The sequence below is a fragment of the Lissotriton helveticus genome, chromosome 2_1 (assembly GCF_964261635.1).
Source record: "Lissotriton helveticus chromosome 2_1, aLisHel1.1, whole genome shotgun sequence".
NCBI lineage: Eukaryota > Metazoa > Chordata > Amphibia > Caudata > Salamandridae > Lissotriton > Lissotriton helveticus.
The window spans coordinates 47935025-47954532 of NC_136059.1; the positions used below are offsets into that span (position 1 = coordinate 47935025).

The 19508-nt window shown below is 46.6% G+C and overlaps 1 protein-coding gene across 4 annotated transcripts in view; it reads right to left on the reverse strand.

The window, feature by feature from the left end:
- Window positions 1-19508, reverse strand: part of TAF1C (TATA-box binding protein associated factor, RNA polymerase I subunit C) — a 228810-nt gene that overhangs the window by 79201 nt on the left and 130101 nt on the right. For 2 of the 4 annotated variants that reach the window (XM_078674452.1, XM_078674449.1), the window contains exons 2-4: window positions 2439-2591; window positions 787-880; window positions 583-689 (exon numbers count right to left, since the gene is read on the reverse strand). In XM_078674452.1, the coding sequence (XP_078530578.1) occupies window positions 583-689; window positions 787-880; window positions 2439-2573 (336 nt within the window). In that variant the 5' untranslated portion in view covers window positions 2574-2591. Of the gene's footprint in view, window positions 1-582; window positions 690-786; window positions 881-2438; window positions 2592-13898; window positions 14116-19508 lie in introns of those variants that run through there. The other 2 variants (XM_078674450.1, XM_078674451.1) reach the window with 2 other exon arrangements.

The following is a 19508-nucleotide window of genomic DNA, read 5'->3' on the forward strand; positions in this document are numbered from 1 at the left end:
GGCACCCCCAAGGTGAAGCCAGGCATCCAGGCGCTGATGTGGCCGTTGTGGAGATTAAGCAAGCTATTGCCCAGAGTTGCAGAGTGGGACCCATAGTTAGCTTAGGCACCTAAGCGAGAATTATCGAGTCCGCGAACATTGACCCAAGACCCTGCCACGACGGGAATTGAACCCTGGTCCCGGGCCGACCTCTGCTTCAGGGTCTGCTGCTTCTAACCAGTGAGCCACACTTCTCCACAGTGAAAACCAAACAGGGGTGAAGCAGGGAGGAAGTTCTGCACAGTGCTAAGGGTCACGCATTGATCATATCATCAGCATTAGGCTACTTTACATCACAGAAGTGGGGTGGCAAATGTCACTGGAAGTGTGCTAGATGTTAAAACATTAACTAACTGCCACGCTCTGCATTGCTCCATCAGCAAAGTCACAAAGAATGGATGCAATAGCTGTCCAACACAATGGATCTTCTTTAATGAACTTTGGAATGATTAAGACAGTCTGTATTCAAGCCGGCCACCTAGAGCGCACTCCTACTGGGCTTTAGGACACTCATGAACACACCGCTTAGTCAATCACTCTCACCTGATCGCTAAAGTTCAGAAGCGCATCATCTTTGGTCTTCCAGGAATTGCTTCGGAGGCGGCCTTGGTACAGCAAGTCCTCTAGATTCACAGAAGGGATCCCGCAATCTGTAAATGAACAAGCCCAACGCATCTTAGAAGCAACAAGTAGAGAGTAGGCAATTCTAGGATCTCAGAGAGCACTGCAAGCACCTCCAGGACTCACCTGCGTTGGGGAGTAGGAACGGGACAGCAGCCGGCTCCGCGGGCTCCCACCTCCTGCCAGTCTTGTTATAAAGTGGTATAAACTGGAACTGCTCCTGCACCAAGGAAGTGAAAAGGAAAGCAAGGGTCTGTTGAAAAGTTCTCTCTATATAGAAACAGTTTTCTTTATTTGGGAGGTTCTTTCGGGCTGCACCCAAACACCAGGGGCTACAGGACACTGAAGAAGACGAAGAATTTGGAAGATTCATGGCCACCACCAACAACCGGCCTTTCCGACATGGGTCTGCTGCCGGAAACAGACTTAGAGTGCCCCTAGCTGGACCCATTTACCCCTTGACCCGCCGCATATGGCCCGGGGGGCACCAAAGGTGCCCCCTTAACATCCCAAGTGTGGTCGCATCCAAGTAATTCGGTCGGAACCGCCAACCTGAGATTGGTCGGTTTCCAATCCACAATGGTGTCGGTCAGAGGAAACTCTGACCGACATCATAATGAGGGCCTAAGTTTTCACCCACATGCTGCTTCCAATCCCAATGAAATCCAGAGGAGTAGTGGCATTCTGGAACAAATTACCTCTTTCAACAATAAGAAGAATGAAGATTGCCAAGATGGTGCTTAAACCAAGGTATCTGTATTTTTTTCAACTATAAAAATGTCGTTTGTGGCTGAGCGTTTCGGGTATCTCCTATTCATGAATAACGATGCTCTGATTCATTAGACAATGTGTGCACAAACATATCAAACAAACGCTTACCTTCTAACTGGCACAAGCGCCCAAGACATGGACAATTCTAATATTCCTTAAGTGATATGAATAAATATATTAGATTGAGCTATTGTATTTGTATCCATGGTGGAGAGAGCACACCCAGAAGGCGGCATAGGTAGAATTTGTGCTAACTGTACGTCTTAAAAGTTGCAAAGTTGATATACATTTGGTAAACCTTTTAATAAGCAGCTGCGATTGCTGAATTTTCCTTCATTTTTGCATGCTTTCCCTGTTATTTTTCCTAGTCAACAACGCACGGGGCTTACGATGTGATGTACCTTATTCTTTTGAAGTGGAACAGAAAATATTTCAAATTTATGGAAAATTAGACTGTTTGGTGTATATAATTTTACATATTTTTTTTATATTTTAATATTTATTGGATTTTTACACAGCAAGTCACTGTTACAATAATATTTGGCAATCATGGTACGAAATTACTATTATTGGCTTCATGTAGGAAGTCTGGTCTGCATCTCATCCTAAGGTGCATCTGCGAATATTAACGGCGGGGTTTCACATTGTCATGGCGATTTTGCACATTACTTTGGTTGTACATATTATAAAAGTTTTGGGGTCTCCAAAAGTAGGCGGAAAGAGACTATAGTGTGTGACTATCACTGATGATACCGGTAGATTTGTTATTTGTTGTCAAACCCTCAACTCATATTATTAGCAACCAGCATTATTATTTTTACAATTTCCTGCTTGGGCCACATACAGAATCCTCACTACAATCTTCTGTTAGCCGCAACCCCTACCCCTGGATTATACCTGCTGACAAATACTAAGAACAAAGCCTATCCGGAGGCAAATTCATATATTCTGGCATCCTTTCCAGTGAGATGCACATTTTTGAGCCGGTTTACAGATTCCCAGCCTACCTTGGATGCACCGGTGCCGACCATCTGAACCTTGCTGTACTCTCCCCATCCGGACAACTGGGGGCCACGGGACGCGTCTCTACTGCAGGGACCAACAGTATAGAAACTCGGGAACAGGGATTCTGGAAACTCCATGTCCACTAACACTGACAGCTGTTAACAGAAAAGAAAGAAACGTTTAATAAGAGCCTTAATAGACTGTGGTCTGAGGTCTTCGGGTCAACGATATAAGGCGCTACAATGTGCTCCGACATACCCACATCAGAACTGTTACACACTGCACTGCGCTGAACTTGGATTATAGTCACCTAGTGGTTTACAAGTATCTCCAAATACATGAACCAAGTACTAGACCCAACTTACCTTTCCAGCTAGCAGGTGAGTGACCTTTCCTGCCCATACAATGTCTGTCTACTCGTGAGTTCACCGTGTAGAAGGAAAGACTATATTGGATTTATTTTTTGCAAAAGAAACATAGCTATATAATGATGCGCTAATCTTGTATCCTGGCATTGTCACCCTAGACTATACAAATCCATTCGATAGCCTTTAGACGAGTCAGGCAGCCATATTGAAATACATTTTACAGGTATGAAGGTTTCCCCATTCTTCCCAGAGCAGACTGCGAACCAATCCCCATTTCTTGGTATTCCGCTCTATTTTCCATCCTCATCTGTGATTAATAATGGGCTCCCCTGGCCCAGTTCTCCTCTTCCCCACTTTCGTCACTCGCATTCCCTTCGGTGAATGCCCATGAATATTTCAGTTTTCACAGCGGTCTTCCATTTAAGGGCTCTGTCAATTTTCTGATCATTCCAATCCATTAATTTAATCTAATCTAATTCAACCTTCATCGGTTCTAATGAGTCTCTTCTGCTAGAGCTTATTGTGCGAGATTGTGTCCCCTTTCCTCGCTTTTCGTGGCTCAGGGTTAAGTTAATGTCCAGCTATAAAGCAATCCCAGGGCTGCAAATCTACATCTCACTTTACTGCCTCTGGGTGTAGAAACTATTCCTAGCAAGCAGGATGCAGCTTAGTCATGGCCTCTCCCCAATATTCATTCATGATCCTACAGGATAACATCATATGTCTGAGGTTTGTACCCGCTTTTTGGCTAGAAGCCTTATTTATCGTGATACATGCTACATAGATGGGTCCTATGTAGTATGTTAAATTGGACTCATTCTAACCGGATGTACGGCATTACAACGCGGGCATTTACACCGTGTGCCGTTACAACGCTGTTTTAACAACGCAAGTCGTTACAACGACTTGCGCTGTAAGGGCTGGATAGTGGAATAGTTTAATTTTCTATTCCAACTCCAGCCCACGTTACAGTAGGGAAGGTGTTGGAATAGAAAATTAACTATTCCCTATCCAATAGCGCCCTCCAGCGCAAGTCGTCGTAACGACTTGTGTTGTAAAGGCAGCGTCGTAATAGCAGCGCGGGGTAATGCCCGCGTTGTTAAGGATGTTTCCCATTCTAACCTGGCGATGCCCTGGCTGTTTCCATTTGCAATTATGCCTTTTCCTATTCGATATCTGCTAATGGTTCCAGATTGTTTGTGTCCTATTGTTGTCCAACTCTCAGTCTCCCTTTTGCCTTGTCCGTTCCCAACACTTTATAAAGATGGGACAGCAATTTTGATCCCTGCCCCAGCCCTAGAATTGAGACCGTTCTTTTCGTACATAAAGAAGGCTTTGGAGAGCCCATTCGAATTTCACTTGCACTCTTGCTAGTTTAGCTTACTGCCTGGCTGGTTATGGTCCAGTCTCAAAGCTCTTCTTGCCTCATCAAACGTAGTCATCCACTAGTTAATATATACCAGTTTTATAAATCTCTCCAAACACCCAGTTATCATATGATCTATGGATGTTTCAGTGGCAAAGCGAGTACATCTTTATAGAGGCACTCTTAAAACTTTGGTAGAACTAAAAAGTTAGATCACTCACTGTAATGCGTGGCTATTCTCGCCATTCACCATCCCACGGACTGACTGATGACGAAGAGTGGTAACTAATCTTACACGGTGGGACCACAATTAGGTGGAGATGCAACATGATGGGATGCCCAAGATAATTTGATGCACATGGCTTAACATGCATAAAGACATATTTCAGTGTTTGAAAATAGGTCTAGAGCCCCAAATGCTCCAAACATACTTATGTATTCTCAAAATCCGAACGTCATTCAATAAAGCCCTCAGTATAATTGACAAACTAAAACAGACAACATCCAACTGTACTTTAGCATCTCTGATCCCCTTGACACTACAATCCCTCGGGGTCTGGGTGAGCTCAAGTTAACTTCACCAGGACAGAGTTTCTCTTCTACAAAAAATAACCCTTTCACCTGCCTAGCTCAGACAGGAAAACCTTTCCATTGGAATGTCCCTACCCTTGTCCAGCACAGCAGATTAGAAGACAAAGTATACATGTATTCACCAATGCAATATAAGCAAATATCACATAAGAGACGGGTGCTACAAACAGTGCGTGGTCTTATGGCGCAGTGCTCGAGTGGAATAAAGGTGAATATAAACCCCAAGTTATGGTTCAGTTGCGCTTTCCATTTAAAATGCTTTTTTTTTTTTTTAATTTGCATGTAACTTTTTGTCCCTTTACACAGATCTGCTTCAAAATATGCCTAGGCAGCTAAGATCCGACATACCAATTTTGGAGCAGGGGTGGTGCTGAAAAAAGAATGAGTTATGTAAAACTCAGTAAGAATGCTTTCTTTTGTTATGTTATTTTAATTTGTAGAGCGCATGGCTACTTGAAAGTGTTCCGGAAAAGGGAAAGATGCACAACCATCACATATTAGAAGAGCAGCGTTTTAAGTTTCTTCTTGAACAGCAGTGGGTCCAGTATAACCCGAAGGGCCAGGGGCAGCAGGTTCCAGGCTACACCCTCTTTACGTGCAAAGGAATTCCCACCCAGTCGTTGGCGAGTAAACCTAGGGGTCTGTATCAACAGCTGAGCAGACGAGCGCAGTTGTCTCCCTGGTGTATAAAAGGCAAACCTCTTCTGCAAATTGTTTGATGAAATTTTGTTCAGTAGTTTGTGACATATAAGCCTTCTAAATTTAAAGCCGAGTGGGCTTCACACACTTAATACTTTTGCATCCCTCTGTCATTTAACTTCAGTCATGACTCACAAGTCAAGTCAACCCCATCTGGAATGTTTTGACAAATGGATTGGCTGGAAAAGGGCTACAACTTTTTTTCAGCCATCTTCAAACTTGAAATTGGTTCCAAATTGTGAGTTTTGTACCCATTTGGCTGAGAGGGGTACCCTCAGAGGTGACTGACCCCAGGAAATTACTGAGGGGTGCCCAGAGGTGTGAGAAACGAAGTACCACACTGAGAAAAAACATTAAAACCGGTTTGTGACTCACAATTCCATCAGGCGTCATTCTAGTTGCAGTATTCCAACACCATTTTGTGATTGCCACAGGAATCAATTCTGATTCACAATTACACACTGTGGAGGGAAAAAACTGGCTAATGCAGATACAATAAAGACTGCTGATCTAAGGTCACAGGGTTTAGGATCTAGAAGGCTCCACTGCGTGAGCTGCCCACCTGTGGTAATGTGGGCACAGGCACTGCACCCCGCGCTGCTCTCTGTGGGTAGGGCAAAGTAGCTGGCGGCAGGCCAGACACTGTGCGCAACTCCCGCTCTGTGCTTTTTCTTTGCATTCTGATAATTAAAGGTTCTATGTTTCATCATACATGTAAAACTACAAGTAACAGACTTCAACGTGAAAAGCAACGTGAAGGATATCCAATTCTAGGCAACCAAAAGGGAGACAGGTACAAAAAGGAACGGACGAAAATGCAAAAAATAGAGAAAAAGCATTTAATGAATGGCAAACTCGCAAATTCCCTGCCTAAAAAGTAAAATACAGAATACACTCTGCCAGAATCCTGTATTCAGAAATGTGCACCAATTTATAGAACTTGGAAGTTTTCTGAAACTGCAATTTTCACATACATCCCTAAGAAAAGAATATAAATGGAAGGTGCTACTGAGCTCATCACTCCCGTAAAGTCCGTTAAGTACATTTAGAAAACAAAAATCTTTCATACAACACATGCTCGTGAATAACAAATTGGTAAGCTTGATATCAAGAGTTTCAAGAAAGGAAGAATTTTTATTTAAAAAAAGGCTATGCTGCTTGGTGCTGTAGACATGGGTTGTGGGGAGCATTGTCCATCAGGCAAAAAATTACCCTATATCCACACTGCAAGGCATGCACAAAGGCACAGACAGAAAAACCCCACTGGTAAAATAAAGTTATGGTTCAGGGAGTACAAACTGTTAGACCTAAAATGTACTAATTTAAACACCATCATACCTTGCAGTTGCAACCCCCATACCGTCTAAAATGGACTGATCACATGCAAAGCCATCTTCAATTCCTTATAAACCTAGTTCCAGAAATGTAAATCAGCCCCACACTTTATCTCTAATAGGGCCTGGTCTAAAATTACTGATGATTAATTTATCAGCGCCCTTTCCAATGAGACTAAGCCTCGGTAGTGCAGCGTTTTAATCACTGGATTTCATTTGCACTGGACTTTATCGTCCCACTCAGTAAGAAGCAATCTTATCGGAAGAAACTGGATAAACATAAGCGGTCTCAAAGTGAATTGTGGCAAATTTGAAAACTTAAATTTTAGGAAAATTTTACCATCCAGTAGTGGCCTTTAGGACTAGGACCAATGCCTATGCCCGCGGTGGCATTAAAAAATATTGACTTCATAGTGGATTGACACAGCTTCACTTCCAAGCCTCAGTCATGTGTCTCTCTCTTATCAAAATGCTGACTAAGAGTCTACCTCTGCTGCCCGACTCATTCCATAAGACAGTAGTTCAAGCTGTTATTACATACAGACTTGATTTCACGAATTATTTTTAACTCTGTGTTCCAGACTATCTGGTGCCAAACGCTGCAGCCTAACTGATACTCAATCTTCCTCCTAGCACCACGGTTATGTCAAAACTAAAAGATATTCACTGGCTCCCGGTCAAAAAAAGCTCCATCTTCAAATCTCTCTGTTTAGTCGACAAAGCCATTAACAACAAAGGGCCCATCTACTTAATCCAAGTTTCGTCTTTACCATCCTTCCCAACCCTTTAGGTTCTTTGTTGTCTAGAGAGGTCTAAGTCCTCTTTTAAATGCAGTCATTTTGACAGCCCCTCATTCTCCAACCTAACTGATAGACATTGGAATTCTATCTGGTTCCATCTACTTGATTAATAATCTGAGCACCTTCAAGGAAAACTCAAAACATGGCTTTTTATGGTCTGGATTGACAGTGCAGCTGTCACAAGTCAATTATATGATCAACACTAGAGACGGACTTTGGCTCCACCCACTTGTTGTTATCCAGGAGTACATATTTTGGTAGTGCAGAAGATATGTGTTTCCGCAGAAAAGTGCTTGCCCTCCACACAGTTGTGATCATTTTATTTATCCAGTTGCCGGAGCTTGAAATTTCAGGGGCAGACATGACAATATATTGTCAAGTCAAGTCAAGTTTTATTGTTTCCAATTCTTAAAAATTATTACAAAAAATACATTAGAAAATTATTCGTTAAAAAAAATGTGCGTGAGTTTTACCATACTGATTTGAATAGTCCATAAAATTATCAAGTTCTCAATTATTTAATTTCGGTTGTGTTCTTCTTACTTGGCCGCTCTTCTCAAGTGGGCACATTTTCCTGCGCTTTTTAATAAAAATGCTAAGCTTTGTCTATCAAATGTTGGGTTTAGCGTTTTCAACTTCTCTCGTCTCCCCAACTTCCGCTTGTCGTAGGAGAGATTGTGCTTTCCTCATGTATTAATTTAACAATATAATGCTCTTAAAGTGTCTTGGATAACCAGATAATGTATGTTTTTCTCTGGCGGCAGAGCAGAAGGGAGGAGGGCAGTCATTAACCTACATGGGTGTTTAGGTCTGGCTTGACAGTGCAACTGTCACCCAATCTTTTCACCTACACCAGTATCATTCTACAATTCTTTGCTCCCACACAAATGCTCATTCATTGCCTTGCTATTTACTTGTATTGTTTGACATTATCATACAACATTATTTTAAAGCCAGACCTATTGGCATAGTCAATGTTTGTTATGTAATCTTATCGCTCTTATCTTGCCTACTACTAGCTCCATATTGCAAGTGTTCCCTTAAAGTATGTGTTGCATTCTAAAAATCGTAACATAACATGATTTCACTGTGATGCTATGGTTGCAACACAAAACCTGAAAACTCTTGAAATTTACTGGTTAAAGTTCCCAACACAAACCATAATGTGTGCCTTTGTGATCAAAACCATACCTCACACCTGACAACTTCCAAATTTAAAACTAGTAAACAACTGGACTTAAGACAATAGAACAATAATACATAACCATACAAACTAAATTATAACCATGTCAATGGTAAGATGATATATATCACCAGTTATGTCCGATCTTATGGATTCTGCTACATCATGTGTGGTCATGAGCAGTTTATTTTTAAGTGATTAATAGTTTGTGTAGCAGATCATTTGTAGCGAATTTAAGGGGCTATTAGGTTTTCTTCACTGCAATTGTTGATTTCAGTGAGAGAAAAAATATATTCTATTGAAACGCATCTGGATTCAAACACAATCCAACTGTAAAAATACAGGAGTATTCATGTTAAACTGATGCTGCTTTTTGAAGAGTGGAAAACTATTCAGTGCTTTTCTTAAGAAAGCACTTGCCTGTACCCTTGTACACAATAATGACCCATTGTCGTGTAGTTGTCTCTCAGCCACTTTTTTCAGCTAACAGGTCTAAGCATGCTGGGACTTGCAGTTTCAACGTCCTTGCGCGACTAGCTCAACTGGTTTAGGTTTTCCTAGAGCTTGAGGTCCTTTTCGTATCATTATTGATGAATGACTAAAAGTACCAGAAAGCAAAGACAAATATATCTACTCATCCATTGAAAACAATAAACAACTGTATATTTTAAATACACAAAAGTACAGCCAAAAAAAACACTGTGGGTGGGTTCCACACCCCCTCTAATGCATCACTCATCTGTAACCTGGAAGAAGTATTAACAGAAAAGCATTATGCCAAAGATGAGAAGGTAATCCTCTCAAACAGCAGGCTGGTAAGAATCGAGTGTCTGAACATGATGCCTGTCATTAATAACACTGTCATCATAGGACTGAGGGGCTCACACATGGACTGACTCTTGGAAGCAGGTGCAGGCTTGATGGGGGCACAGCTGCCAGGCCACCCAGGTCCATGTGTTACTTGCATTTAATTTCCGGATATTGTGATTGGCTAATAGGAAGTGGTAAATAAACAACCCAGGCAACGAGCAGTCACTAGTAAGGTTTACCAGTTAGCTACCTAAATCATGGAATAGTGCTTGGGGGATTATCTCGCCCAAGAAGCACTACTTTTCTTTCAACTAGTGATATAAATAAAAACATGTTGGGCCAAAATTCTGGCAGTTTATAGGGGAAATACGGTGTCTTTCTTTTAATCACAATTTTTTGAGGTATCAGGGCGCTTGTCACCTACAACAACAACAACTCCCATAATGATGGGGCTTGCAGTGCTGGCACTGTTGTTTTGGACGTGAACCACTTTACACAGAACTACACTGTAATAATCCAAGGGAGGCAGTAGTGTAGGTCGAGATAGGTTTAATTAATGGCAAACAAAATACAGCCAACCAGTTCAGTTGTAGTCTAAGGTAAGAATGAATCCCCTAGTGGAATCCACCACAAGAGCACAGCAGGGTTCTAAGAATGCACGGGAGTCATACCTAAAGAGACAAGGTATAAATGAACATTGCAAAACAAACCTAGAGTATTACATCATCTCCTCTTCTTAACAGAATAAATGAACATGAGAAAAGCGGCAATGTATAACAGTATAGTTACAAAATGTATGTGAAAACTTATTCTCTAAATCTTGAAGGTCTATTTACAATACGAGAGCTCTTCCTGGTGCCTGTGTCAGAAGAGGAAGTATTGTTAAGTAGAGAAGTATTAGAGGGACCTTCAGAAACATGTGAGGAGGAATTAGCTTTAGGAAGAACTCCAGAGTCAGGGACAATTTTAGCAACTCTGTTGAGATTCCACCAGAAACCTCCTTCCACTTGTATGGCATTGCCTATGACTTTAACAACTTTAGAAGGAGGTCCAAACTTGCTTTCCCCTTTGTTAACATGCCCAGACTTCCTGATCCGTACAAAATCTCCAACTTCCAAAATACTCTCTTTTGTTCCTTTCTTCACATCAAAATATTCCTTTTGTTTGGACTGGGAGATTGAAACATTACTTTTAACAATGGACATGAGACTAGAAACATCTGAACTTGACTTAATCCATTTGGACATCCACCCAGGACAAAATGAAGTGTTTGGCTTTCGCCCTCTCATTAACTCGAAAGGAGAAATCTTGGTGGAGGAGTGAGGGGTGGTCCTATAAAACCAAATCATGCTCTTCAAAGCTTTACTGACCTCAACATTGCTACATCTAGCCCACTTCACACAGTCGCCAACAACTCGGTTCATCCTCTCGACAAGTCCGTTCCCTTGAGGATGATAAAGGGAACTCTTCACATGCTTGACACCAGACCTGGAGAGAAATTCAACAAACTCATGGCTCACAAATTGTTTCCCATTGTCGGAAACCAACACTTCAGGAAACCCTTCCCTGCTCCATACATCACAAAGGAACTCAATGACACTTTTGGTATCAACATCTTTGGTAAGTTTGAACTCTGGCCATTTGGAAGCATAGTCAACTAAAACCAAGATGAACCTGAAACAACCACTGAGTACGGAGTAGGGACCCATTATGTCAATGCCCAGTTTTGCCCAGGGACGATCTGGACATTCAACTGGCATAAGAGGCGGAACCCAGGTCTTGAGACTTTTATCGGAAGATTTACATATACAACATTCTGCGACAAAGCAGTCAATATCTGAATCCATGGCAGGCCACCAGAACATCTCTCGAATTCTACGTTTGGTGAAGGAAGAACCTAAATGACCCTCATGAGCTTTGGCAATTATGTCTTTTCTAAAGGCAGAAGGAGGGATGATTTTGTCATTACGTAATAAAATACCATCCTCAATGGAAATCTCATGTCCAACTTTAGAAAAGGGTTGAAGAGAAGCAGACAACACTTTCTCACGTGGCCAGCCCACCTTGACAAAATTGCAAACATCCTGCAGAATACTATCCTTAACAAAAGCCTTCCTCCACTCGACTTCAGAACAAACTTGTAACTCAGGAATATCCACGCAAGCGACTAAGCAATCATCACAATCTTCATCGATAAGATTAGAAAAGGGAATGTCGACATCGTCGTCACACACAGTAGGAGGAAAACGAGACAAGAAATCAGCCCTTACGTTTTTCCCTCCGGCAATATGCACAACATCAAAATTGTATTGTAGGAGCCTGGTGACCATTCTTAAAATCCTGGGTGTACAACACTTGGTGAGACCACCACCTAAGATGTTAACTAACGGTTTATGGTCAGTTTGAAGCAAAAAACGCGTACCCCAAATGAACGGTCTGAATTTTTCAATGGCCCAGGTGCAGGCCAAAAGCTCCTTCTCTATCACAGAGTATTGAATCTCAGCCGATCTCAACACTCTTGAAGCAAAACTGATGGTTCTTTCCACACCACCTTCATTTTGTGTTAAAGTGGCACCAAGACCGACGCAACTTGCGTCAACAGTAAGACAACAAGGTAAGGCAGGATCAAAAGGTTTAAGTACAGAATCAGACATCAGGGAAGCTTTCACTTTTTCAAAGGCTAGAACACATTCTTCGCACCAAACGAATTTGACACCTTTCCTCAACAAATTACTGATAGGGCGTACAATAGTCGCATAGTGGGGAATAAACCTGGAGTAGTATTCACAAATGCCCAGGAGAGATTTAACTCCAGTTTTATCGGACGGAGTAGGGGCTTTGGAAATTGCGTCTAAAAGTCCAGGTCTAGGCTTAATTCCATCTTGCGTCAGAATGTGACCGAGATACTCAACTTCCGTACACAAGAATTTGCATTTTTCAAGTTTCAAAACAACACCATGATTTTGAAATAAACTGAGAACATTTTCTAAAACACAATCATGAGAACCGACATCCTTGCCAAAGATTAACACATCATCTTGGAAGACTGTTACACACTTGACACCTTGCAAAATATTACCCATAACTCTCTGAAAGACCGAAGCGGCCGACGCTAGACCAAAAGGCATACGTTTATACTGAAACGTACCCAATGGGGAAATAAAGGCAGTAATGTGACGGGAATCGGGATGTAGCTCAACCTGGTGGTATGCACTGGCTAAATCGAGTTTGGTGAAGAACTTTGCTCCTTTGGTAGCTGCGAAGAGATCGTTAATGCGGGGAAGAGGATGAGAATCTACCCAAATCTCCTTGTTAACTGAGCGAAGGTCAACACAGACCCTAAGTTTCCCATCCCTCTTACGGGCTACAACCAAAGGCGAAAGCCATAGAGAGGACTCAGTAGGTTCAATCACACCACACTCACATAACGTTTCCAGTTCTTTCTTCAAATCATTTCTGACACTGAAAGGTACACCCCTAAGTTTGTGTTTGACAGGTGTTGATCCTTCTTTTACAATGATCTTGTGCTTAAAGCCTTTTATTTTGCCCAATTTTGAACTAAAAACGGAGGGAAACTTGCATTTGAGCATTTCTAGATAATCAGAGCATGTAGCAATAAAGACTTGTTCCCTCGCACCAGGTTTAAGTGTCATTCCAAAAAGACCCTGATGGAACCAACCCAATATGTTGAGTCCTTTGATAGCAACATAAATTTTCCCTCTAATTTTCCTTCCCTGAAAACATAGGATGTCTTCAAAGAAGCCAAGGAGACTGATCCTCCTCCCTTCGTAAGACACAGGAGCACGGTCAGGAGGAAGAAGAGGGCGAGAGTTACTCCAAGTAAAATCAAATAAATCCTTGTCAATCATGGTGATTTTGGCACCAGAATCTACTAGGAGTTTCAAAATTTTGTCACCAATAGTCACCTCAATGATGGGGTCAACACAGGAATCAGGATCGCCTTCAATTATTGATTCATCAGGAAAATCGGAAACAACTCCAATAGTTATTTCTGAATCTGAAGACGAATCAGAATCCACAACACCCACAACAGGTTTATCAAAACTTTTCTTATTTTTCAATTTTAAGCAAACTTTAGCAAAATGCCCCAACTTTTTACAATAGTTGCATACCACGTTGGAAGCAGGACACGAAGAACCTTTAAGATGTGGCAGCGCCTATCTACATTAGGATCAGGAAATGGCCTCATGGGATAGGTAGTTCCTTTAACAGGTCAAGGCGGCGTGAAAGGTGAATGACTGAACTACATGCCCCATAGTGCTTCGCTGACCTGAATTCCACCGCACCTACCGCCTCGCGTACTGCTGCGGCCACAACACGAGGCTGCGAGTCTGTATTCTCCCTCCTTCCCTCGCGCCGAGTTGGACAAATACCTCCAGTGCTCGGTTCAGCCTCCTTCTCTTTCCGCCATTGCCGCTACAGCTCCGGTTGCCATGTTCCCGGCCAGAGCCCCCTGGCCTGGCCGCCCAATGGTATCCATGCCGGTGAAACTCCGCCCCGTCGTAGAACCTTTCATCCAAGGACAGAGCGAGGCTTGAAACGCAGAAGATGTAATATATTGTGCGACTGCCACTTCAAACTTCACTGAATTAGTAAAAGTTCTTGGTAATAACAAAGAAATCTTTTACTTTTTTAAAAAAAACATTTTGTTCGAACAGGATATAATGGTGCTTAAAGACGACTGGTCTTTCTGAGTTAAAAGTTGCATAGACAGTGTGCCCAATCGGCTTTCTAATTAGTGGTTTGACACATAAACAAGCATCGACAAAGACAATAGGCCTGACTTTGGCCAGAGATTTTGCAAATTGGATGGGAGAGCATAAAAGATAGAACAAGCATTTACAATGCAATGGTCTCGGCATTGTTAAAGTTAGAGCTATTGGCATTGCTCATGACATTATTAGGTCGAAGGCCTAAAAGGCTGCGCTTGCGCAGTCTTAGGCCAGAGATTTAATGACTCTTAGTAGCGCAGAAGGTCCCGCCTCCCTGCCCTGTCTCTCCTTCATTGGCTGGCTTCCTAAACGGAGGCCAGCCATTGGAGGAGAGAAGCATCACTCCGATGTAGCCCCGTCCTTTTCGGATTCGGGGGCGTAATTTTTGCTGTTCTTTAGCTCGTGACGTCGTCCGTCACTCAGGACAGCAAAACCACGCCCCCGAATCCAAAAAAAGACGAAGCAGGCGGCCGCCATTTTGCTGTGTCTACCGAGGACATGAGGTGAGTTTATTCTGCCTTCTTTCCCCTGTTTGTTGTTTTGACCCCGTTTCTTGCCGTTTTTTGTGCCTTCTGTCCCTGTAGCTTCTGTCCCGTTTTTTTGTGCCTTCTGTCCCTGTAGCTCCGTAGCGCTCTTGCCTCCCCCGGGCCCCCACCCCTCCCTCCCTCTCCAGCGGCCATGTGCAGGAGAGCCTCCACGCTTTCCGGGATGCCCAGCTTCCTCCTCCCCCTGCGGGATGCTGCCGTTGCCCAGCTTAGCTGGGTGAACCATCTCTTCCTGATCGTATTTGCTGTGGCTCGCCCAAAGGTCAAGACAAGAGGACCGAACCTAGCGGAGAGAGCAGCAACCTAAATCCGCGCATGAGCTCCAGGCTGCCGGGGAAAGTGTGGGAGAAGCTGGGACAAGCGGGCTGCGGTGCATGCATTGCCTTCTTCTAGCGCCTGGAGCCAAAGCCTGGTCTGTGTAGAGCACTCCCCTTCAGTGTGTCTGAGGTGCTCCCTGGCGCCCCCGCCTACCCGAGCCCCCCTCCCGGTGCCCGGGTTGCCTCTCATCCTCCCGGGATCATGGCGCTCCGGGCCCACGCCCTCTACGACTTCAAGTCAGTGAACCCGGGCGAGATCTCGCTGCGGGATACGGAGCTGCTGACCCTGTGCAGCGCGCAGGACATCGAGGGCTGGCTGGAGGGGGTCAAGAGCCGCGACGACCGCGGCCTCTTCCCGGCCTCCTATGTGGAGGTGTTGCGGGTGACCGAGCCCGCCCCGCCATTGCCCCCTGCCGCCGCCCGCCCCGGAGCTGCACTACCCGGCCCGCTATGCCAACCTGCCGGTGGGCAGCTTCTCCCCGGAGCCGGTGCAGTCCTCGTTCGGGGCCCCGCAGGACTTGGCGCTCCCTGGGCGCTGGCGCTGATGCAGCAGCGGCTCTCGCAGTCCTACTCGCCCGGGCCCCAGCACGGAGCCCCCTACCAGACCAGCCAGGGCAGCGACGATGACTGAGACGACGAGTGGGACGACAGCCGCTCCACCGTGACTGACGACGCCCGCACCCCTGGCTACCCGGAGTACGAGGGTGGCACGCCGGCCCGCTACCGCCTCTCCACCCGCTCAGATGCAGCCTCCCGCACCTCCGACCCCCCGCAGGCGGGCAGCGCCAAGGGCTCGGCACGGTCAGCCTCAACCGCTTCTCCATATTTTTACCGGTGACTGCAGGTTCCATTCTAGGCGTAGGGGATGGTTTCCACCAGCGATGCGCTTCTACGCGGGGATCGGCTCTGGAACATGGTTACGACCGGCGAGTCACGAGCATTCGAGCACCGTCGAAGGCTCACATCGATTTCAGCTAAGCGTGGGGGCAGAGTGAATTTTGGCTGGGGAAGTGCGCATTTTACAACTGAGTGCGGTTGTGTCGCCCGTTTTTATTGATCGTTGGGAGCTCGCAGGGTTCGAGTTCCTGGGAATTGCCATTGACAGCATTTGGCCCGCATTTTATATATGCGCAAGGTTTGGCGTGTTGTGGCCATTGAGTGCGAATGTTATCTTAAGCAGGCACTTCAGCAAGCTACAGTTTGGCTTTGAAACGTGTAGCACATTTTTAGCCGTGGGCATCGCATCGGCGGCAGTGTGTCTCTGTGTGGACACTAGCCCACCTCTTCAGAGGGCATTAATGGGAGCATATGTGTGTGTGTCACTCTCCAGTCTGTACTTCTATAGGGGTGGAGTAGTGTAAGAACACCTCGTCAGGGGGCGCGAGCGAGGGCTGTGAAAGCACCCCTTTAGTCGGTACTAGTGCAGGTGGCGTAAGAAGAGGGCGAGAGTAGCCGAGGGTTGTGGGGGTTATTCATTGGGCTCTTACGGCTGGCACAAGGTTTTGTAATGTTTTCGCAGCAAAGAGTACATTAGCTGCACAAGACTTAACGAGCGAGTCTCAAGACATGTAGTGATCACGCCGAACTAGAGTGAGTTACAGCAGCTCTGGGCACACCCAGGAAGGGACGAGTGTACCACTTCACTTCAAACCCTTGAAGGTGCGGGCAGTAACTTGCTGGAGGACACTTGTGGGGTTTATGAGAGCACATCTCCAAAATGCGTTGGTGGTTTTGCCCAGGACTCTTTTAGAATCCCTTCTGTAGTGTGTATTAAAACAATGCATGGTATGAAGGTGAAAGTGTGCCGAAGCGCCTTCAGAAGCTTCATAGAGTGTGGGGTGGTCTCATCTTTTCTCAGGTATATTATGTACCAGGTCGGAGGGCACTCACGAGAGCATTCCCCCTTTTCTCTGAGAATGTCACAGTTATCATTAGGGACTTAGGGTATCAGCCGCGCTAACCTCCAGTCATTAGGGGGAACAGGTCAGAACAGTGCCAAGGAAAAGGGTGGCAGTAAAAAGATCAATTATCGATCAATGAAGAACGGCGGTGTAATAAAGGCCTCTGTAGTCCCAGCGGTGCAGCCCCCCCCCTTTCAGGGGACTCCCATTCAATTAAAAGCATACGAAGAGTGGTGACGTGGGAGTCTTTGGAGCCACTCGTCACGTTCTGCCGGGAGCCCCATCATTTTGTGGTATGCCACTAGAGAGGAAAGTCATTTTGGTTCAGGACAGCTCTTAGAACTCCCATGTTGTTAAGAGTAAGTAAAAGCATGGGGTGATGTGAACTGTGTCAACTACAGAATAAAGATCAAATAGCTGTAACGAGGGGGGCGTGGCCAAGACGGCGAACATGGCGGACGTAGCCTAACCGAGCTCCGTCCCGCCAGCCGCATATCCTGCCTGCATCCTACGTCGCCCCGACTGCACTGCGCCCAAAAACCTGGTGGCAGACGGCGGATCCGACGGCGACGCCTCGGCAGTGACTCCGGTGTCCCGGCGGTCTGCGGCTGGGGAGATACAGCCGCCGGGAGTCCTGACGGCGAAGGGGCCTGCCTCCGCACCACGGCCGGGACCTCGATTTTGGGCTGATCCGCCCGGAAGTGTGTGGCAGCCGGGGCGCGCCGGCCGGAAGGTGACGCTCCAGTGAAAGTACAGTGGCGGAGAGGCGGCCGGGACTGATCGAGCCCCGCTGCCGCCTGGACACTTGCTGCGGTGGCGGCAACACCAGCTGGGGAGGACGAAGTCGGCGCCCGTTCTCCAGCGGAGGTGGGGTAAGGAGAGGAGACTGGGTGTAAGGCCTAGTGGGGGAGGGGACGCCCTGGGACTGTGCCTGGCCCCATTCGGCGGCGGGATCGGGCCGCGGGGCTCTGAGACACTGGAACGCTAGGGGGGTGGCGGCCCTGCCGACCCCCTACTCGTCCCCCCCTCCATATTCGGACTGCGACCCTGCTGGACTCTTCCTGGGGGCTGGATTACTGCTACACCCCTGCTCGGTGGCCGCCTCGGGCCGCGGTGGGGGGGAAGTGACCTGGACAGACCCCCGCAGTCTACTGGCACGATCCTGGGCATACAAGCGGCCCCCCAAATTGCTTTGATACTACAACCGAGAGGTGGGGCACGGGTGTTGGGCTGATTGCTGCGGGCCCGCAGCGGAGTGAACGGTCCTGATCCCGCGTGGCACCATCCCCAGCCACTGCACGTATAGCGCCTTGCGGGAGCTCCACGGGGGTGCGCTCCATCTCCAAAGGTTCACGGCGGTCAGGGAGACGTTCATTATCAGAGGCCGTGCACGAAGTGAGGAGCACATTGGACTGCTGGTCCCTCGTGGTCGAAACCATCACTCTATCCGAGCCATGATGAGAGGGGGCAACAGCGGCAATGCTTCAAAGCAGGGCCCAATGGACAAGTTTGCAGGACCCAGTGGGAATGCCGGAGCATCTGGGGGTCCCCAAAGCGCGGGACCCGACAACGCGGCGCTGATGGCGGCGATCACGCAGTCGAGGGACATGTTGGACGCGAAGATCGGGGCGGTCGGAGCCGACGTGACCTTGCTCCGGCAGGACCTACGCAATGCGGTGGCCCGCATCACCGAAACGGAATCCAGGATCACGGAGGTCGAGGATGATGTGGCCGTCCTCAAGAAGAAAGTTGCCGCCATGGAGGGGATTCAGAAGGGACTTGCGCTGCGGGTGGAAGATGCGGAAGGGAGGGCCAGAAGGAACAACCTGTGCTTCGTTGGCTTCCCGGAGGACTGTGAGAAAGGAAATATGGAGGCCTTCCTGACCCAATGGCTTGAGGGATGGCTCCCCCCAGACACCCTGTCGTGCTGTTTTGTGGTAGAGCGGGCGCACCGAGCACTCCTTCCAAAACCACCTCTTGGCGCTCGCCCCCGCTCGGTGATTGCCAAATTGCTCAACTACCACAACAGGGACGTTATCCTGCGACAGGCCCGCGCCCAGGACCCTCTCATGTTTGAGAACCACAAAATCCTTGTGTTCCCGGACTACACAAAGCTGGTCCAACAGCAGAGGCAGTCGTTCACCGCGGCAAAAGCACGTTTACGTGAGCTCAAAATTCCCTATGCTCTACTCTTCCCGGCCCGCCTCCGCGTGGTCTTCCAGTCCCGCACCCAGTTCTTCAACTCTCCGGAGGAAGTATTTGAATGGACGGACGAGACTGTGCGTGTCAAGGTGAACACCCCCCCCAGGCGGAACTCGGACTCGTCGACCACCGGGAGACCTCCGAAACCACCCAGAAGGTCACGCAGCAGAAGCAACTGGAGGGCGCGCTCCCAGAAACGCCCTCCTCCCCGCGACGAGTCGGC